Source organism: Protopterus annectens, chromosome 7.part0, assembly GCF_019279795.1.
Source record: "Protopterus annectens isolate FY-2018-M chromosome 7.part0, PAN1.0, whole genome shotgun sequence".
NCBI classification, from domain to species: Eukaryota; Metazoa; Chordata; order Ceratodontiformes; family Protopteridae; genus Protopterus; species Protopterus annectens.
In genome coordinates, this window is record NC_056739.1 from 1694212413 (window position 1) to 1694232660 (window position 20248).

Here is a 20248-nt window from a genome sequence, read left to right on the forward strand (position 1 = left end):
GGTCCCAAAGACAAAGAAACTTTAGCCAGGGGCAAGAAGGATGGAAAGACCCCATCTGCAGTGGGCGTATGTTTTTCTGCTGCCCAATGGTCCTACTGTAGGAATCAGAGGAGTGGAAAGATGTGGTTCAAAAAGTCCCAAGGGTCTCTTCAGGGCGCACGTGGTGGTGGCTCCCCTTGGGTAGAAGGGGGTCTATAATGGAAGATGCTGACCTTGAAGCAGAGGTGGAGCTCCTGAAAGGAGGCCCGATTACTTACTTCTGGAAGCAGTCAGGGGATGAGTTTCCCTGCACTCGACAGCCTGGCTACACATAACTTCCGATACCCAGGTGCAGAAGATTATTACCAGAGGTTACCAGATCACAAAGAAAACTCTCATATGTGCCACCTTATCAGAGGGGAACATCCAGCCTTAGAGATTCATAAGTTGCTCAAAAAAAAGGCATCCAAGAAGTCCCACCAAACCAGATAGGATCCTTGTTTTACTAAAGGTTCTTTTTGGTGCCAAAATAGACAGGGGACTTCAGACCAATTCTAGATCTCAGCCTTCTGAACAAGTTTTTGTTCAGCAAACAAAATTCCGTACGGTCATGGTTCAGTCTATACTTCCTTTTCTAGAGGAAAACTATTGCATGTACTGTTTAGACCTTTAAGACATGTATTACCTCATAAAAATGGACAAAAGCTCCAGAAGATTTCTCTTCTTTTAGCTGAGAACCAGTCATTTCCAGTTCAGAGTGCTGCCCTTTGGTCTCACCACGGCCTCCATGGTGTTCACCATGTACATTTTGGCAGTTGCAGCTCATTTGAGACAACACGGATTCTGGATGTTTCCTTCTCTAGACTTCTGGCTCATTACCAGTCCCACCAGCCATCTATTGTTGCAAACCTCATTCGTCATTCTGCACCTGCTCACTTGTGTGGGTATTACAGTGAATCAAGAAAAATCCCAGCTAACTCCCATTCAGGACCAAGAATTCACAGGAGTCCATCTGAATACAATCTTTTGTGTAGCTTCCCTTCCTCTTCACTGACTGCAGAAGATAAAATCCCAAGTACAAGCTAGTCTTTCCAGAGACGGATTTCTCACTCTTCTAGCCCTCCAAACTTTAGGGTCCATGGCAGCGACCATTTCCTTGGTACCTCTAGCAAGATTTCACATGAGGCTACTTTACTGGCTGTTGGCTCCCCAGTGGTCCATCCTAACTCATCTAATGACATACCCAGTTCTAATCACCAGTCACTGCAAGAAGGACTTATCCTGGTGGATGGAATCCTAGGAAATTGTTTTGGGCCAGTCCTTCATTCCCCCTCAACCCAAGGCCATTGTGACCACGGACATCTTCCAGATGGGGTGGGGGTGCCATTATCTATGAAGAACAGTCCAAGGCAGTTGGTCCCCAATAGAGGCCAATCTACATATCATTGTGCTGGAATTGATGACAGTGCTCTTAGTATTGCAAGCCTTTCAATCTGTCCTCTTCTAGGAAGAATTTCAATTCAATTCAGACAACATGCCAATGGTATGATACACCAACAAACTAGGTGGAACCAAGTCTTATCCCCTATGTCCGGAAGCACTCACAGGGTGGCAATGGGCGATTGCCTCCAAGTGCTTTCTAATAGCAATGCACATCCTGGGGAGCTCCAACGTGATAGTAGATAAACTGAGCAGATGCATTCTCCTGCCTCATGAGTGGTCTCTTAGTCCTATAATGACAAAGGAGATGTTTCGTTGCTGGGGCCAGCCTTGCTACAACCTCTTTGCATCACATATGAAAAACAACAAATGCAGTACCTACTTTGCCCTAATTCCCCCTCAGGGTGAGTCCCCAAGAGATGCTGTTCTTGATTGGCTCTTAGGTCTTCTCTACACTCCCACCTTCCCTCTCATTCCCCTGTTTTTGAAGAACGCTTACAGGTTGAGAGGGAAAGTGATCCTCATTGGACCCTGTGGCCCCCCGTCGTATGGCCTCATCTAATTCACTGTCCATGGATTTTGGACCCAGTTCCAGGCCTGCTGTTTAATCCACAAGGTCTGGTACACCCCAGCCTTCAGAATCTTAAGCTTAAAGCTTGGTTCTTCCAATTCCATTAGTTGCCAGGTAGAATAGCTTACCTTCCCCAGATCAAAAAAGTCTACTTGCTTTCTATAGACCATCCAGCAGAAAACTCTACCCTAGCAAATGGAAGAATTTTTCGACCTAGGACTGTGATAATGACCTCAATACCTTCTCGGCACCTGTCAAAAATGGTTTGGTATGCTTAGTTACCCTTTTTGATCATGGAGCTTCTCCTTCCACAATCAAGGTTCAATTGGCAGCCATTTCAAAATTCCACAATGGCTTCAAGGACCATTCATTAGTTTCCCACCGCTCATGCAAAAGTGTTCCTTAAAGGGGTCTTGCAATTAAAACCTCTATTTAAAGATCCTATAACTCCATGGGATCTGACTTTGGCCTTACAATCTTTGGAGCTTCTCCCCTTTGAGCCAGCAGCGACTTTGCTACCTAAACTTTCTCTCATGGAAAACTCTTTTTCTAACAGCAATTACTTCTGCTAGAGCAGTTTCCAAAATTTAAGCATTATGTTCAAAGCCCCCATATCTGTTTTTTCATAAGGATAGCTTTTCAGTAAGAACCAACCCTTCCTTTCTTCCTAAGGTGGTCTCAGAATCCAATCTTAATCAAACTATTGATTGGTCTGTTTTCTTCCCCAATTTTTCAGCAAAGGTGAATATTGCATGCATTTGCTGGACATTCACAGACAATTACGATTATACATCAGCAGGACTAAAGAATCTAGAAAATTGGAACAGTTATTTGTATTCTTTTCTGGTCCAACTCTTGGAAAATTTGACTCAAAAGTTACTTTGTCTAAATGACCAAGAGATTGTGTTACTTTCATTTACAATCACAACAACCTCAAGTTACTTGCGCCTGTGAGAGCGCATTCCATAACATCAGTAGCCACGTCAGCTGTTATCTACTCCAAGGCTTTCATGGATGAAATATGTGCAGCCACAACATGGGCTACTTCACATACCTTTATTACTCATTACTAATTGGATATGGTCTCCAGGAGAAGAGCATCCTTTGGCTTTATGGTTCTCAGGAATATTCTTCCATAAGCCCACTCAGGACCTAAAGTAACTTTGTACTGTGTCCCAAAGGTCAAGGATGAATGATGATTGATGACATCAGATAAAGAAGTTATGCACTCTCCATAACGTTCCATCTCTGTTGTCGATCTTAATTCATCCTTGACACTTCCCCCTCCTGTAGACTTCGTGGAGGATTGGATGCTTGTCCTGGAAACTTGTTAGGATTGACCTTGGACATGGCTTCTTTCTGCTGTTGCAAATTCCTCTGTCTTACTATGTGACTGCAAACTCGATTTGAGGTAGTATGAAGATTGGTATTGTGGACAGAGTTTTAGCTTGAGAGTTTTTGGCTGGTGTGAACTGTGTAACGGCCGAGCCAGTTCCAAGGATCGGAACAGAGTACCCTAAGGTCAAGGATGAATTAAGATAGACAACATAGACGGAACGTTATGTTGAGTACATAACTTTATTTTTCATTCCTTACAGCCCAGGTACATCAGAAACTACCCTTGCAAAAGCTGTCCCTTCCAATTCAAAGAAAACAAAAATAGACCAGAAATGGAAGAAGAGCAGATTTGGAAAAACGGGCAAGCTGAGAATTAAAGGCAAACATGAAGCCCAGCTGTGAGTATGAACAGCACCTCCCTTCCACTACCAAAAGAAAAAAACACTCAAACATCCTCCTTTCTCAGTATGCTCACTTTCCTGTCCTAATCAAGGATAGGAGGCTGGTTGACCTTTTCAAAACACCAGGAAGACCTCATTCAGGACAAGTGGGTTCTGCAGAAGATAAAAAAGGGTCGCAGGATACAATTTCAAAACTAAAATTCTTGGGGATTTCACTTATCCCTAAAGACCAGGAACATCTTATGCTTTTGCATATAGAGAACCTGTTGACACATGGAACCATAGAGATGGTCCTGGGAAAAGAAAGAAGACATAGTTGTAGTCCAGGGTTACTCTAGTCCCAAGAAAATAATGGTTCTTTAGACCTTTCAAGATGGAGCTTGTTTCTTATACTGCCAGATATTTCAAGATGCAGTCTTTACAAAGCCTTTTGCCCCTTATTCTTCCATGAGACCTAAAAAATGTCTATCTGTACGTACCTAATAGACTAAAAGGGTAGGCATTTCCTAAGATTTGAAACAAAGGGCACTCATTACAAATTTTCATCCTTGCCAGATTACAATTTTCACCATATGCAGGACAAAGGAGATTCACATTTACCCATGCCTGGATGATTGCATCATTCAGGTCTCAGCTATGCAGGAAATATGGATCTGGAGATCACCGTTCACTGTTTCCATGCCATAAGGTTGGCCCTAAACCTGCAAAACTCCCAGATGAAACTCAAGTGAAGTCACTTTGTTGTGAGGTGTTCTATATATTCACAGGCAAAATGCTTTCCTGCTCACAGACAAAATCTTCTTCATAGCCAAGTACTTCAGAGTGACGTAATATACTTGGGAATTCCTTAATGTCCTGGGATACATGTCCTCCATACTGATGGTCCTCTTGGCAAGATTGCACATAAAGCTGCAGTGATGTCTCAGAAACAGGCGGTGCCAGCATCCACACCTACTGCAGACTGACATTCATCTGCTTCCCTACATCAAGAAGGAACTTTCATAGTGGTAGGGCAAATCTGTCTAAACCTGAGAGTGCTGTTCAGTCTGGTACTAAGCTTCATACTTTTTAGATAGACTTGGACTGTGCATGGGGAGCCCACATAAGAGAAATGAAAATACAGGAGAGATGAGACAGAAACTTAAGGAAAAAAGCATATGATCATGAAAGAGATTCAGTTACCTAGCTGAACCATCAAACACATCTCGCAACAAGGAACCTTGCAAGTCCAGAGAGACAATACCATGGTAATGTGGTATTTAAAGAAGCAACTAGGGCACTGTTATCTCCTGTGCAGCCTAACTATGCAGGTACAGGAACTGACCCAGGAGGCAAGTCTGAATCCCCCTCCCCTGCCCCCAACAAATAGTATATTTTATCACAGAGCAACACCAATAGATGTTAGAGGGAAGTGTTCTTGGTTTCACTCCACAAGTGGAGTGTGCTGGAAACAGAACTTTTTGCTTCTCCAGAACACAGGCAACTGAGCAAATGTTGCACCAGGATATCCAGAAGAAACCCCAGGGCAACATACGTCTTCTAGCTTCATGGAAAGGTCTATATCTGTATGCTTTCCCACCCATTCCCTTGTGCTCCATGGTATTGCAGAAGACCAGCATGAATGATGTAGAGAGTAAAGCCAGACTATGCCACAGGTTACCAGAGTTTAGTGTCACTGGTACCTGTAGGAGCCGTTAGGGAAGAATGGGTACAAGCATATTTTACTGGCTTGCTCATCCCAGCAGAATGGAGGCACTCACCGCTTGGGTGGCATCTAGCAGGAGTACTATGTGTTATATGCATGGAGTATGGGACTTTGGAGCAGACACTGCAGTGATGCAGAAGATTAGGGGATTCTCGCTGCAAAGCCATATTCCCTTTGGAAGGCAGCGGTACTCAGCAAGCTGCTGAAGAAGATGTGTACTTTCTCAACTTTTTGACATTGTGGTATTGGATGTGTCAGTATGATTTTTTGGGTATGAGCAAATGGGCCATAGGGCTCTGACAAAACCCAAGAATGTCAAGCTCCCACCCCATGGAATGAATGGAGCAATTGAATGTATGGAGAGAAGTCATCTAGTGAGATTTTATGGGGAGACAAATAATAATTAGGGAGGAGAGGCCAAAAGTAGAAGTGTTAGCACTATTTTATTCCAGGCATCTTAACAATGGAAGTATGAATTATGTTGTATCTGCTGAACCTAATGAGGGAAGCACCAGTTATGCGGCCTCAGCATATAGCCCTCCTAACCCAAAATGGGGTTAACAATTCACCCAAGCTTGTAGACACCAAGGCTTACGTTATGGGTGATCTACTACTCATCTTTTCAGAAGCATGTTTTCTAAGAATGTACTACACATCTTAAGAGAAACCAGGAAACCCATCATGCAAAAATCTTATGCAGCAAAATGGGAAAGGTTCTTCTATTTGTGCTACGAAACAGCATGGGGACTTAGTGTCAGCACAGGTGCCTCTAGTCCTCACATACTTGTCAGACCTTTACTAAGGAGGGCTGTATTATGCCTCTTTAAAAATACATGTTTCGGCCAGTTTTGTCTTTCTGCCTCGAGAATTCCCCTTCCCCCCTTTTTTCTCCCAATTGTTATTGAAACAGTTTCTCAAAGGGGGTTTGTATGCAAGTTCTTTAGAGAGAGAGAAAAAAAAATTGCCCAACCATGGGGTCTCAATTTTGAGTTGAAAAAGCTTACAGTACCCCTTTTAAGTCACTTGCTTCCACCTCAGCTAAATTCATGTTCTTCGTGTTCACTGTTGCAGTCCTAACTTGAGGGATTTCCCATCATGGAAGCCCTTGGCTGGCCTGACTACCAGAGAATAGTTTCAATCCTACTGAGGCGGGTGGACACCCTATCTGGTGTCACTACGCTTGGGTATAAGTGTAGTCAGCTGGCGCCATGACCTTGGTTCTTTCTTGCCATTGGAGTCTAAAGCAGAGTGCCCGTCAAGTGTGTCTTTTGGTCCACACCAGAGAAAGAAGACTCCAGAAAGCCAAGTACTCTATTAGGGAACTTTTTATGTATTTGACTAATGTTAAAGAAAATTAATAATGGTCTCTGTTGTGGCAAACAGATACCACACCAGGACTTCCACTCTTTTAGTGTGACTTGCTTGGGCTGGAAGACAATGTCCCCAACTGCCATCTTTGTATTTACTTTAGTAATAGCACCATTATGGATAGGACTGAGGTTTTAGTGATATATTTTAGTGAGTCATCTGACCGCTGACATGCTATGACATCTGCCGATCGAGCTGAAGCAGGCATGCCTAGTCAGAAAAGAGACGAGGAAAATGCTTTGGGTTTAGGGCCTTGGACGGTGCTTGTTTGCCATCGGCCAGTCATCCTAGGCTTGTTATCACTAAAAAAGGTGAGGTGCTTTCGCAACCCCCTTCCATGACTGAGGTGGTGCAGGCCTCTACTGAGACCCATTTAGAGTCCGATATGCCTTCTGTTCACTGAACATCTTTTCAAGCTGTAGGACTCAGTTCGTCAATTGGATCTGGGACTGCTATGCAAGCTTCATCTTCCAGTGACCATACTAAGACCAACAATTCTTCTCATCACCAGCACATTGCAGCAGTGTTTTACCCATGAAAGTCTGTTGTTCCTTCTGGGCTTGAGGTCGACCACATGCCAAAACCTAGGACCACTCACAAGAAAGTGGCTTCCACCCAGCCTCTGCCTAGGCTTACCAGCTTCCATTCTCAGGCATACCAGCAGGATCTTGTGAGGTTGGCTGAACAGCTGATCTCTCTGGGTAGATCCACATCCCCTCCCCCTGAGATCAGTCCAGGTAAAAGAAAGAGACACCTCTCCAGAAGATTTTTTTTATTCTTTTGACTAAGATGATGACTTCAACCAGGAGGATTCTACCTTTGAAGAGGGTTTTTCCATTGTCTCTTTTGGATATTCAGACTTGGAGGAGATCCTTTCATCTGCCTCCCCTCCTGAGGATATTTCCTTTGAGGAAACTCTAATCACCTTGAAGGAACACTTCAAGTACAAAGTACAAGACTACCCTCAATCAAAGAAAAGAAATGGAGAATTTCTTAACCTCTATGAACATGAACTCCTTGCCATACCTTCTGTCTTAGAGGTAGTAGATGTATTTTAGGATTTCTCTTTAAAACCAGCCCCCCTGCTTCCTGCCCCTAGAAAGCCTTATAGGTTTTATAGGGTTCTGGATTCACACAAACATCTCCTTAAGAACCCTGTGGCATACCCTGATTTTGTGACCACAGGCCCTAAGAGAGCAAAAGGTGGCTCTTCCAAAAGCTTCTTACTTAATTACAAGGAAAGTAAGGCCTTCGACAGATTTGTCAGAAAGGTTTACACATCTGCTACCTTCACCATGCGGGCCTTAAACTGCCAATTTCACATGGTTAGGTACCAGGAAAATTTCCTGGATCAGATGAAGCAGAAATTGATGGGCATGGAGAGCAGGGTTCTCTTTGAGGAATTTATTAGACTTTTGTAATTCCTGCTGTCAGGTAGCCAAACACTCCCTGCACTTGAGGCTATGATGCTATGGAAGCTTCCATTAGGACTGCACCTACAGATTACATCATAAGAAGACATGCCTTGCTGAGAGAGCAGTCCCCCCCCCCCCAGACCATGTCAAATCCAGCCTTCTGGACACCCCTTTGGAAAAAGACTTTCTCTTTAGTTTCAAGGTTGATGCTGTACTCAAGAAAATGGAAGATAAGGCCAAGTCCATGGAGACTGTTAAGGACTTCAAGTCCAACCTCCTCTTTTCAGCAGAAACTACACTACTAAGCATTGGTCCTTTCCATTCCAATCCAAGGCTAGGTAATAAAACCCCATAGAGAAAGGAGCCAAAGACAGCACTAATGGCCCAAGCAATGGCATTCGGAACCCATTAAGCCAGGTGGTTTGCCCCCACAGGCTCCTAGTAGGGAGCGACCATGACTTGGCCATGGTAGTCCCTGTCCCCCCTCTCCCCCAGGCTAGGGAGAGGCTAGCACTGTTCCACAGAAACTGGACTATCATTACTACAGATCATTAGGTACTAAACGTTACTTTAAGGGGTTACAAGCTCACATTCCAGTGCCCCTTGGTTCCCTCAGGCTTCCCAGACATTCCACCAAACCAAAAATCCAAGGCATTGACCCAGATAGTTACTGTGTGCTCAGAGCTGTGTGGAACCCATACCACAACCCTTAGAAGGATAGAAGGAAGAGGATTTTATTCCAGATGCTTCCTGGTACCCATAAAATAAGGTACATGGTCGCCAATACTGGACCTGTCAACACTCAACCAGTTCTTGCAGATTCTAAAATTCAAGATGCTGACCCTTCAAAAACGTCTATCCATGATCTCAGCCAGTGCTTTCATGGTTACCCTGGACCTAAAAGATGCATGCCTTCATATTCCTATAGAGGAGTCACACAGAAGCTTTTCACGTTTCAGAGCAGGTACCAGGCACTATCAGTTCTGTGCTCTCCCCTTTAGCCTGTCTGCTGCTCCCAAGGTCTAAACAAAATGCCTAGCCCCACTGATAGACTTCTGCAGAACAGAGAGGATCTAACTTTACCCCTTTTTGAATGATTGCTTCATCCAGGCAATAAACCTAATAAAAACTCAAATCGGACAAAACCTTTTAACCTCAGTGGGGTTCACCACGTATACACAGAAATCTCAGACAGACCACACAACCAGGATTTTGTTCCCGGAGGCCCTACTGAATCCAGCCTCCAGAAGGCCTTCTTACCCCCAGACAAGCATTCTTATCTGTCACTGTACTTCAAACAAATCATGGTCGCAGCCAAGAAGTACCTTGGGCCCCTGGGTAACTTGGCCTCTTGAATTCTCATGATTCCCTTGGCCAGACTGCACATGAGGAACCTTCAATGATATTGCAAGAATGTGTGGTCCCAACATTCACAGCCAAGATGAGGCTGATCCCTTGCCTCAGGAAGGAATCCACCTGGTGGGCCCAGGCATGTTCCCTCAGTCCAGGTCTCCCCCCTCAGTTTTATACCCAGGAACAAACTCAGACAATGGATGTGTCAGAAATAGTTTGAGGAGCCCACTTTAGCTGCCTCCAGACCCAAGGCAAATGTGACTCTTAAGTTCAGATAGAAACACACAGATCGAAAAGAACTTACGGCAGTCCAAAAAGGCTTGATAGCCTTCCAAAGGGAAATGAAGCCCAGACTACTAGTAGTAAAGACAGACAATACCATGATTATGTGGTACATAAACAGGAGGGCTCCACTTTGCCACCTAGCAGTGGATGTTTGGGAAATAGCACACTCCCTAGGATTACACCTCATGGCACAGTACTTGCTGAGTGTACACAACCAACTAGCAGATCACTTCAGCAAAAGACTGTCAAACCCCAGCGAATGGCAGCTGCATCAGGAAGTATTTCTCAGCATAGCCAAAAAATGGGGTGTGCCGGGACGTCCCCACACATTATCACATCAACATCCTAAGCATTCAATCAGTCATGAGGGATTTGGGCACCCAGGTTGATAGCTATTGACGTTTTGACTACCATGTTGCTTCCGTGGTATGGAAAGCCTTCTACATGGTCCACCTCATAAGTTAGGGTATCTCATCCAGGGACAAGGAGTATTCTTCCCTTATAAGGCACATTATTGAGTGCAACGCACCTTTTGACGTGTCCTTTGCAAAGCACATGCAGCAGCTGGAGAGACCACAGAGGCTCCTCACCAGGCTAATGCAACACCTCAAACATCTACCATACACAGATAGGCTAAAAGCCCTGTCCCCTCTACTCGGTCTCATACAGACTCCTCAGAGATTACCTCTGTCTGGCATACAAAATGATCATGGACCCTACCTTGATGGAACTGCTGCATATCTGCAAGCCAAGCTCCACTTGTGTAAATCGCATGCATGGCCTCAACCTGGTCTATGACATCAACAAGACTGGTTGGCGGAACAGATTTGTGTCCCAGAGACTCCCTCATCTATGGAATAGTCTCCCTCTCCACATCAAGCATAGTACCTCTTTACCCCTTTTTAAGCGCAACCTGGATAACTGGATGGGAAACAAAAAATGTACCCCTGGGATTCCACCCATGTCGCTGCTGGACAGGGGCATTGAGTGCTGATTTGTCTAAACATGGGCTAAACTCTTGGCTAGGCTTATAAGGACCTCAGGGCCAATAGCCTAGTAACCTTCTATGATCCTATGCCATTAAAAGACCTTTTTGCCACCAAAGAAACTGCTTACTTTGAAAAAAAGTTTTACTCCAGAGATAAAATGAAGTCAACCAGGAAGACAGATGCTTTCTCTCTCACTTGGGCATGCCTTTTCCTGTATGCCCTCCCTCCTATACCACTGCTTCCTAGGGTATTGTTAAAGATAAGAGAAGAGGCGCCAAGAATAATACTAACAGACTGGCCCGGGCAGCACTGGTACCCTCTTAATCAGCCTAACCAGCACAGAACCATGGCAGCTGCCACAGAGAATGGACCTATTAAAACAGGACAAGGGCAAGATTATACACCCCAACCTGTGGACGCTCAAATTGTCAGCATGAAAGATACCTTAATTTAATGTAATGAACCTTTACTTCACAAGCAGGTCCTGGATATTGTAGAAGAGGCCAGGAGACATAGCACAAGGAAATCTTATTCAGCCAAATGGAAAAGATTCATCCTTTGGTGCAGACAAAAAGCGCAAAACCCTCATCTAGCCAAGATTCCTTTCATTCTGTCTTATTTGGCCAGCCTGTTTGACAAAGGTCTCTTATTCCTCCATAAAAATCTATGCATCAGCTATTTCAGCCTACCTACCTTTTCAGCCTCCTCTTTTTTCACACCCAATCATGAAACATTTTCTGAGAGGAGTCATTCTCATTAGACCTCCCAGAAAGCCTCCATTTCCACCCTGGGACCTTAGTTTTATGTTGGAGAAACTTACTCTTCCATCGTTTGAACCAGCTACTTGTACTGATTTAACATTTTTGGCCTGGAAGACTGCCCTCTTAGTAGCTGTCACCTCACCCAGAAGAATTTCTGAGCTGCAGGCCCTCGTGTGTGGAACCCTTCATCATTCTCCACCCAGACAAGGTCTTACTCAGGATTAACCCTTGCTTTATGCCCACGATGGCAACAGAGACTTCATTAAATCAGTCTATGCATTAATTTGCCTACTTTCTTTCCATTCCCCAAAACAAGGGGGAAAGGGTCCTTCATTCTTTGGATGTATATAGGCAGCTGCGTTACTACTTAGAATGAAGAGCATCAGCAAATCAGACCAACTGTTTGTAATCATTGCCAGTAGGTCTGAGAGGAAAACAGTTTCTAAGCCAACCATCTCCAAATGTATCTTCCACTATATCTCCTTCTGTTACAGCCATCATGGTAAGAAACACCCCTGATGCTGCGAGGACACATTCCACCAGGGCTACTGCTACCTGTACTGTATTTCTCAAAGGGGTGCCCACGAGGGACATTTTAAAGGCAGCAAACTGGTCTTCAATGCATACTTTTAGCAAGCATTACCATATTTCTGTCTTCTCCAAGTCTAGAACAGGATTTGCCACTGCCATCTTGCAGGGCATCCTCACTTCTCCTTAATCTTTCATTCCCCCCTTCCTTTCAGCTTTGGGAATCATCCTACAAGTTAGGAATGCAGCATTGCAACACAAAGAACTTGGTACAGTTGTGTATACTTACCATAAATGTAGATACTGGAGTGTATTCACTGTTGCAGTATTCTTTCCTTCCCTTCTCCCCTCCAGCCTACAGTGCAGGCTGGGGCATTCTCCTTCTCATTTGGGTTAATCCTCTGTCTGCTGCTCTTTTTTTCTGGATTACAGGGTCACAGACTCTTGGCCTCAGTGGCCTTCCAGGGGCTCCAACCTTTAGGGGCAAGAAAAGTACTGAGGTCATGGTGCTGGCTGACTCCTCTTATATCCAAGCACAGTGACGTTGGATAAGGTGTCTACCATTTCCAGGCGGAGGAAAACTATTGTCTGGTATTCAGCCCAGCCAAGTAGTTCCATGGTGGGAAATCCCACAAGGTAGGATTGCAACAGTGAATGCACTCGAATATCTACATTTATGGTACGTATACACAAACTGTACTTTCTCTTGGATGACTGCCCTGTTGTTAGCTTTGACATCAGCAAGATATGTTTCAGAACTGCAAGCTGTCATGTGCAGGTAATCATTCCTGGTCTATCACAAGGGCAGGGCATCATCTTCACTTCTCTTTCATGCCAAAAGTAGTTAAAGACTGTCATTAAACAAAACCATTTGCCTGCAAGTATTCTCTGTCCTCTTATGTGGCTGTGCACAGATAATTAAGGCTCTTCTTGGGCAGGAGAAAGCAATACTGAAAGTCTCATCAGTTCTTTACTGCCTTTGATAAAGAGAAAGAAAGCCCGCCAATAAGCAAACCATATCCAAATGGATAGTACATTGCATTACATTTTGTTAGTTATTATGGAAAACCACTAGCAGATAAAATGAGCTAATTCTGCTTGGGGCATAGCAACCACCACAGCCTTCCTTAGAATGGGAATTACATAAGCCAGTTTGGAAGCAGCTATCTGGTCACCTGTTTACACCTTTGGTAAGCATTACAACTTAGCCAACTTTTCTGAATGAAGGCAGGGTTTGCCATGTCAGTTTTTCAGGACTTTATATTCCTGGGTACCACACCAGGCCAGCCATCCTCTTTTCCCTAAGCTCTTGGAGCTGTTACATGCATCGGTACTGCAACAGTGAATCATGACGACCATAATATATAGTTGTTTAGAAACATGCCATAGATGTAGAGATTTGAGTAGCTTCACTGTTGCAGTGCCAGTTCTCTTTCCTGCCTTCCTTTCTTTCCATGATGCAACTTTGGGTTGGAGTGTGTATCCAAACTACATTTTCCCTCTCCTCTAATTGCCACCGTTCTGCCTCCAAATCAGACATCTCCAGTATAAGAGGTAAGCAGCAGCCTGCTGCGCTATGTATAAATCTTAATATGTATCCTTTAGAGCTGTTCTTTCGGGGCCTCTGCTGAAAAGGGGCCTCTGTGCTCAGTGGGATTTTCTTGGTCAACAATTACATTAAATAAAGTGCAGCCTTGGGGTTCTTCTAGTTGTGATATTCGTACTGGGATGAGTCAAAACTGGACTGGTCATGGTAGGGTGGTTACACATAATTCCTGAACTTGCTAGAAAGAGAAAAATGGCACTGGCTGACCTTGTTTTATACCACTGATGCCTTGATGTCAGTAAGGGTTGGAGGCTGCAGGGACTGGAGGGGGAAGGTGAAAGCTCTATTATTCAGGCCAACTGTTGGACTTTTGCAGTCTGGAATCCGAATAGTCATTACTGCAGCAGTGAATACACTCAGCTATTATATTTATGGTAAGTTCCTACACACTTGCACTTGTGTTTTTGCATAGCAGCTGTTTCTTCTTTTATGTTTTCAGCCTTCACAGGGGCTCCTCACCAGAAGAATCTATGGCCTGAAACATCTACCCTATACAGATAGGCTAAAGGGCCCTATCCCTCTACTCAGTGTCATACAGACTCCTCAGAGGTGACCTCTGTCTGGCATGCAAAGCAATCTCAGACCCCTCCTTGATGCGACTGCTTCATATCAGCAAGTCAAGTTCCACTCGAGTAACCCCCACACGCAACCTCAACCTAGACTGTGAAGTCGGTAGGACTTGTTGATGGGACAGATTCGTGTCCCAGAAACTTCCCCTTATGTGGAATAGACTCCCACTCCATGTCAAGCAGAGTACCTAATTAACTCTTTTTATGTGCAACCTGGATAACTGGATAGGGATTAGAAAATACAGCTCTGGGATTCCACCTGGAACCAGGGTCATCGGGTACTGAATTAACAGAACATGGACAAAATTCTTGCTAGGCTTGCAAGGGCTTCAGGGCCAATAGCCTAGTAATTTCCCATGATTCATAATTCAGAGGTAAAGAAGTGATCAGTTCTTGGGCAAAAAAGCTGTTGAGTACAATTTAAACTTTATGGGGCTCTATATATGTAAATAGTTGCTGATTGCCATTTTCTTTTGAAAGTTGCAGTAAACTGAATTTTGTAAGGGAAGGTATTATTATACAACTTGGTTACCAGTATATAAGTTAACTGACCTTGAATCTCCAGACATGCATTACTACTTAAACGTGTTTGCATTACAGGTATGTAAAATAAATTATCTTACTAAAGTTATTGAACTTTTTTTCCCACCTTTCGCCACTGTAGCCTATGCTGAAAGTCAGTATGTCTATGAAGGACTCTCTGATCCTCGTTCTGAGAAAGGCCATGTTTTCAAGGTAAGACTGCTTGATTTTCTAAAATAGAGAATATAACATGTAATCAATATAATAATTGATGTCCTTCTATTCATATGCTGCAGTACCCATAACATGAGGAAATCCGCTTCCGGCTGACTTGTATGTCCGACAGTTGTACCAAACTTAAATTGCTACTGCGAAGGTACATGCGTAGTCTTGCATCACACAGCGTACATCAGGTACAAAGTTGACGTCAGCATGCACCTTCCTCAGAACCTTTCTGCCACCTGTTTGACTGTCAGCTCCAGTCTTCGCTCGCTTTAGAAAGTAGCGTTGTGCTTTGATAGTGCTTCAGATAAGTACCCCATAGGAGTTTTTTGTTATCAATATCTGCTACTGTGGTTCCTTTTTGTGAGTTAATGTCAGCTAGGAAGGGCAACTGTCAGTGTGGAAGGCAGATTCCACATAAAGATGCTCACGAGCTCTGTCTTTTTTGCTTAGGCTCAGAAAACGACTATATGTCTTGTGATATTTTTAAGGCCGTTATCCCAATGACTCTTCGGAGCCGTCTCTCTTTCCTTAGGCTGTACTTGGAAAATCAGCACCTTACGAACCTTGCGCAGGATATGGACTCAACACGGGGCCCTTTGTAAGAGCCGTAAACCAAAAAAGCCAAGAAATCTCGGTCTGAACCTTTGAGTGCTCCCTGTATTCCAGGCATCCCACCCGAGGCCGATGAAGGCACAGAGGTCACAATGGAAACTGTAGAGTCTCCATCGGGTACCTTGGGGAAAGCTGTCAAGGAGTCTGTGAGCACATCCCGGATGGAATCGCAGGTGTCCGAACCAGTTGCTGGGGGGCACAGCTTATTATTTCTGAAGGCTTGTGTGGTGTTAGCTAGATAGTGGTTCAGGAAGACGTTCTCTCAGACATTGTTGAATGTCGCCCAACTTCTGGACCTCCTTCCTCCATCATATGTTGGAGGCCCCTAAGAAGAAAAAGCAGAAAACAAAGCATATTTCTTCTGGCCTGCAAGTAATGCCATCAGACCAAACCCCTGACTGGGAGGTCTTTACACAAGGTCTCTTTAATGCCTTTATGGTCTTATGCCATTCCACAGCTCCTGTCTAGCCCCTATCCCCTTCCACTCCTGGGAAAAGGCCGGTGTAAGAAGTCTGTTCTGAGGAAGAAGACTCATCTGGGGAAGAGTCATTAGCTTACTCCTCACAGATTGCTTCTCCTCTGGGCTATGCTTCCCCAGAGGAGGAAACTAATGCCACAGATTCCCCTGGGGAAGATATTACATTTGGGGAGATCATTGTGCAGATGAAGGATTTCTTTAAATGGGACTGCTGTCAGGTCTCTGAAACCTAAAAGAGGTATTATGACCTCTTACAGATGGAGTCACCTAATCCCTCTGCCATTCCCCTGTATTGTCTACCTTTTTGGATGCCTTTTCTACTGCGTCAAAATCACCTGACTCCCAACCTCCAGCCCTTAAATGCCTTGATAGATTTTATAAAGTGCCTGAGGATGCTAAGTTTCACTTTAAGGCCCCTTCAGTGGATCCCTCAACCATTTCTGTAGCTGCAGATAAAACCTCCAAATTGCTACCTTCCACTTCCTTACTCCTCTCTGATAGAGAGTGAAATTATGGAGAGGTTAGGCAAAAAGGTTTATACATCTGCCACTCTGGCTTTCAGAGCCATGAATTACGAAACCCATATGGCAAAATTCTCCCTGGCTCTCATGGCAGATGCTGTTAAACTTATTTCGGACCTTCCAGATTTCCCTGATAAGGCAAAAATATCCAGTGTTCTAAAATCCTGCAGCCAGGTTAGTAGGCACTCCATTAAGTGCAGTTATAATGCTGTGGAGGCCTCAGCCAGGGCAGCAGCATCAGGATCTGTCTTCAGGAGGTGTTCTTTGCTTAGGTTGCAGCCTGTGCCAGATGATATTAAAGCCAAGCTTATGGATGCCCCTTTAGACAACAATACCTTATCTGGATCTGCAGCTGCAGAAGTCTGCACATTTTTGTTTTCCCTGTTCCCCACTTCTAGAGGAATTTTCCAGCTAGAACCACTTTTGTGAGGAAGGCCTCTAAGTATCAATCTCCCAAGGGGAAAAAGGACAATAGAAAACAGCCCTCTGCACGATCTTCCCCTTTCACTCCTTTTCAAAAGCAGTCCTTTCAGTCAAAGCCTGGTAGCCTGTGACTACCAGGCCCCAAACCCCAATATCACTTTCTCCCTTTGTCTAACCCTATCTGTCCCAGCTTGGAAACAGATAACCCAAGACTCTTGGGTACTTACCATCATCAAACAAGGATGTTTCATGGTTCGGGAGTACCTGTCACCCTTGAAAGGTATCCCACAACCCCCTCAGGACCAAAGGGGTTTCTTCCCTCCTGTTCTGCATTCCCTGTTATCCCAGGGTACCATCTAGGAGGTGCCTCCAAATCAAAAGGGAAAAGGGTTCTACTGCCGAATGTTTCTGGTTCCCACGAAAGAAGGCCCCTGGCGGCCTAGCTTAGATTTGTCTAATCTAAACACCTTTCTGAAGGTTCTTTCCTTTCACATGTTAAATCTCTCTACTCTCTACCACTGATTCTGCCTCAGACATACATGGTATTTTTAGACAGAAAAGATAGCTATCTCCATATTCCCATTCATGTTTGCTTCAGGAAACTCCTGTGGTTTGCTGTGGATTCCTTTCACTTTCAGTTCTGTGCTTTGCTATTTGGTCTGTCTATGGCTTCCTGAGTATTCACAAAATGTTAGGCCCCTGTAATAGCCTTCTACAGAATGCGGGGTATTCAAATGTTTCCTTATCTGGACAACATCCTCATCCAGACTTCATCCCCAAAGCTGGTACAGGACTACCTGGACTACACTATGTTCCTTCTGAGGAGCCTGGGGTTTACCATAAACCTCCAAAAATTGTCTCTGATGACCTCCCAAGACCATGTCTTCCTGGGATGCAGAATTCTCATGGTCCAAATGATGGCCTGCCTACCTCCAGAAAAAAAACCCTCTCTATCACCACTTATTTCAGGAACTAATCCCGCTACAATCCACAACTGCCAGGGAGTTCTTAGTCTCCTGGGTTACATAGCTTCCACCATCCCCACAGTACCCTTGGCAAGGCTGCATATGAGGAAATTTCAGTGGTTTCTGAGGACAGTCTGGAAGCAACAGGTTCATCCTGTGGGGTTTGTGGTTCCACTCTTGCCATGTTTAATGACAGAATTACAATGGTGGATCTCACAGGTTTCAAAAAACCCAGGCCTTTCTCTCCAGCCACTTCCACCCAACCAGGATCTTTACACGGATGCGTCAGACACAGGCTGGTGTGCAACAGAGGGTGAGAGATGTCTCGACTTCCCCTCAAAGGAACATATCAACATCAAAGAAATGAGGGCATTGATTTTTGCTCTAAAAAGTTTCAAATCCAGAATCCTACTAGGAGTGCTGAGATGGTTCTCAGACAATAGCACAGTCCTGTTGTACATCAACAAGTAGGGAGGGACAAAGTCCTACATCCTTTGCAGACTGGCTGTGTATGCTTGGAAAATTGCTCAATACAGTCAGGTTTCTCTACAGGCCATTTACATCCCATCAGTTCAGAATGTGATGGCATATTCATTAACTAGGTCCATGACTCAATCCCATGAATGGTTGTTAAACAGGGATGTGTTCCTTGATCTGGTCTATCGATAGGGTACACAGGTAGATCTGTTTGACTCCCCCATAAACAGGTAGCTTTCCAAATATTGTACCAGGATTCCAACCCCTGGGGGCATGGAAGGTGGATGTCTTTCCTTTCCCTGGAAGTGAATGTTTGTGTATGCATCCCCCCTTCCCTCTAATAAAGAAAGTTCTACTGAAAATTTAGAAAGAACAACCAGAAATTTTGCTGGCGACTCCCTTTTGGCCAAGACAGCATTGGTTCCCCTTCTTCATCATCTAGACAAGGGCAATCACCACAAGTTACCCCTCAGGATGGACCTACTCACAGAGGATAAGAGAACTCTAATACACCCTCAAATGTCTACCCTGTATCTAACTCTGTGGGTGATAGGGTTTTGATTCCCTTTAGACACCTTTACACTCGGGATGTGCTACAGTTTCTGTAGGAGGCCAGAAAACCCACTACCAGAAAATCCTATCTATCCAAAGGAAGAGGTTTTGTGTCTGGTGTCTAAAAAACAAATTACAACCACTGTCTGTTGAACCATCAGTGGTCCTGTCTTTACCTGTGTGATCTAATAAACAGTGGCCTGTCGTACTCCTCCATCGAGGCACATTTTCCTGCCATCTCAGCATGTTTACCTTCGACTCCTCCCTTGGCATCCAGGTTAGAAGTCAAGTTGTTCCTGAAAGGAGTTTTGCACATTAGACCACCAAGGAAACCAATTTCCCCTCCTTAGGACTTCAAGTTTGTGTTGGAAAAGCTTACTCTAGCTCCTTTTGAACCAGCTAACACTTTGTCTCTCTGACATTGCACTTAGAAAACTGTACTCCTGGTGGCTATTACCTCAGCCAGAGGGGTTTTTGAACTTCCTCATGGTATCCTCCCCTTTCATAGTTTTCTTACCAACCCATCTTTCATGCCCAAGGTGATTAATGAGCCATCATTAAATCAGGCTATCAACCTTTCTACCTTCTTCTTTCTCCACAATCATCTAGTGAACGGATCCTTCACACACTAGATGTGCACAGACAGCTCAGATATTACTTGGCTAAAACCAAGTCCATCCGTAAGTTTGATAGGCTTTTTATTTCCTGCGAACAAAGACCGCTGAGAGGCAAATGACTGAACTCCACACTTTTAATATGAAAAAGTAAAAATATATAAAACAAACAATACACGTGAAGCGCTTTTCGGCCGGCTTAGTAGCCAGACTTCATCAGATAAACCACAGATAAAATTCATGCCTTATATAGTGAATGACACACCCTCCCTTCTGTTTAATTGCAAGTTAATTACTTAATTGATCAACTCAAAGGTCACACCAAACCAATTCTTCTTTCATTTTCTTCATACAGAAACATCCTACCAAATGTTCATGTTTCACTGTTGGTCATAACATTTGGGTTAACTGCTAGCAGTAGCCCTCAGTCTGCCTGATTAACAAAGTCTTGGGTCCTGCATCAGTTGCTGTCCCTTCTTCCATGATGTCAGGTTGTCAGGGGTATAAAACATGCAGCCAACGCCATTACACCAGTCTTTCTTGCCGTGCGG

General features: G+C 44.3%; 1 protein-coding gene across 2 annotated transcripts in view; it reads left to right on the top strand.

Annotated features, from left to right (window-relative positions):
• Nucleotides 1–20248, top strand: part of FANCI (FA complementation group I) — a 2406750-nt gene that overhangs the window by 1055254 nt on the left and 1331248 nt on the right. For both annotated transcript variants that reach the window (XM_044078210.1, XM_044078208.1), the window contains exon 16: nucleotides 14973–15043. In XM_044078210.1, the coding sequence (XP_043934145.1) occupies nucleotides 14973–15043 (71 nt within the window). The remainder of the gene's footprint in view (nucleotides 1–14972; nucleotides 15044–20248) is intronic.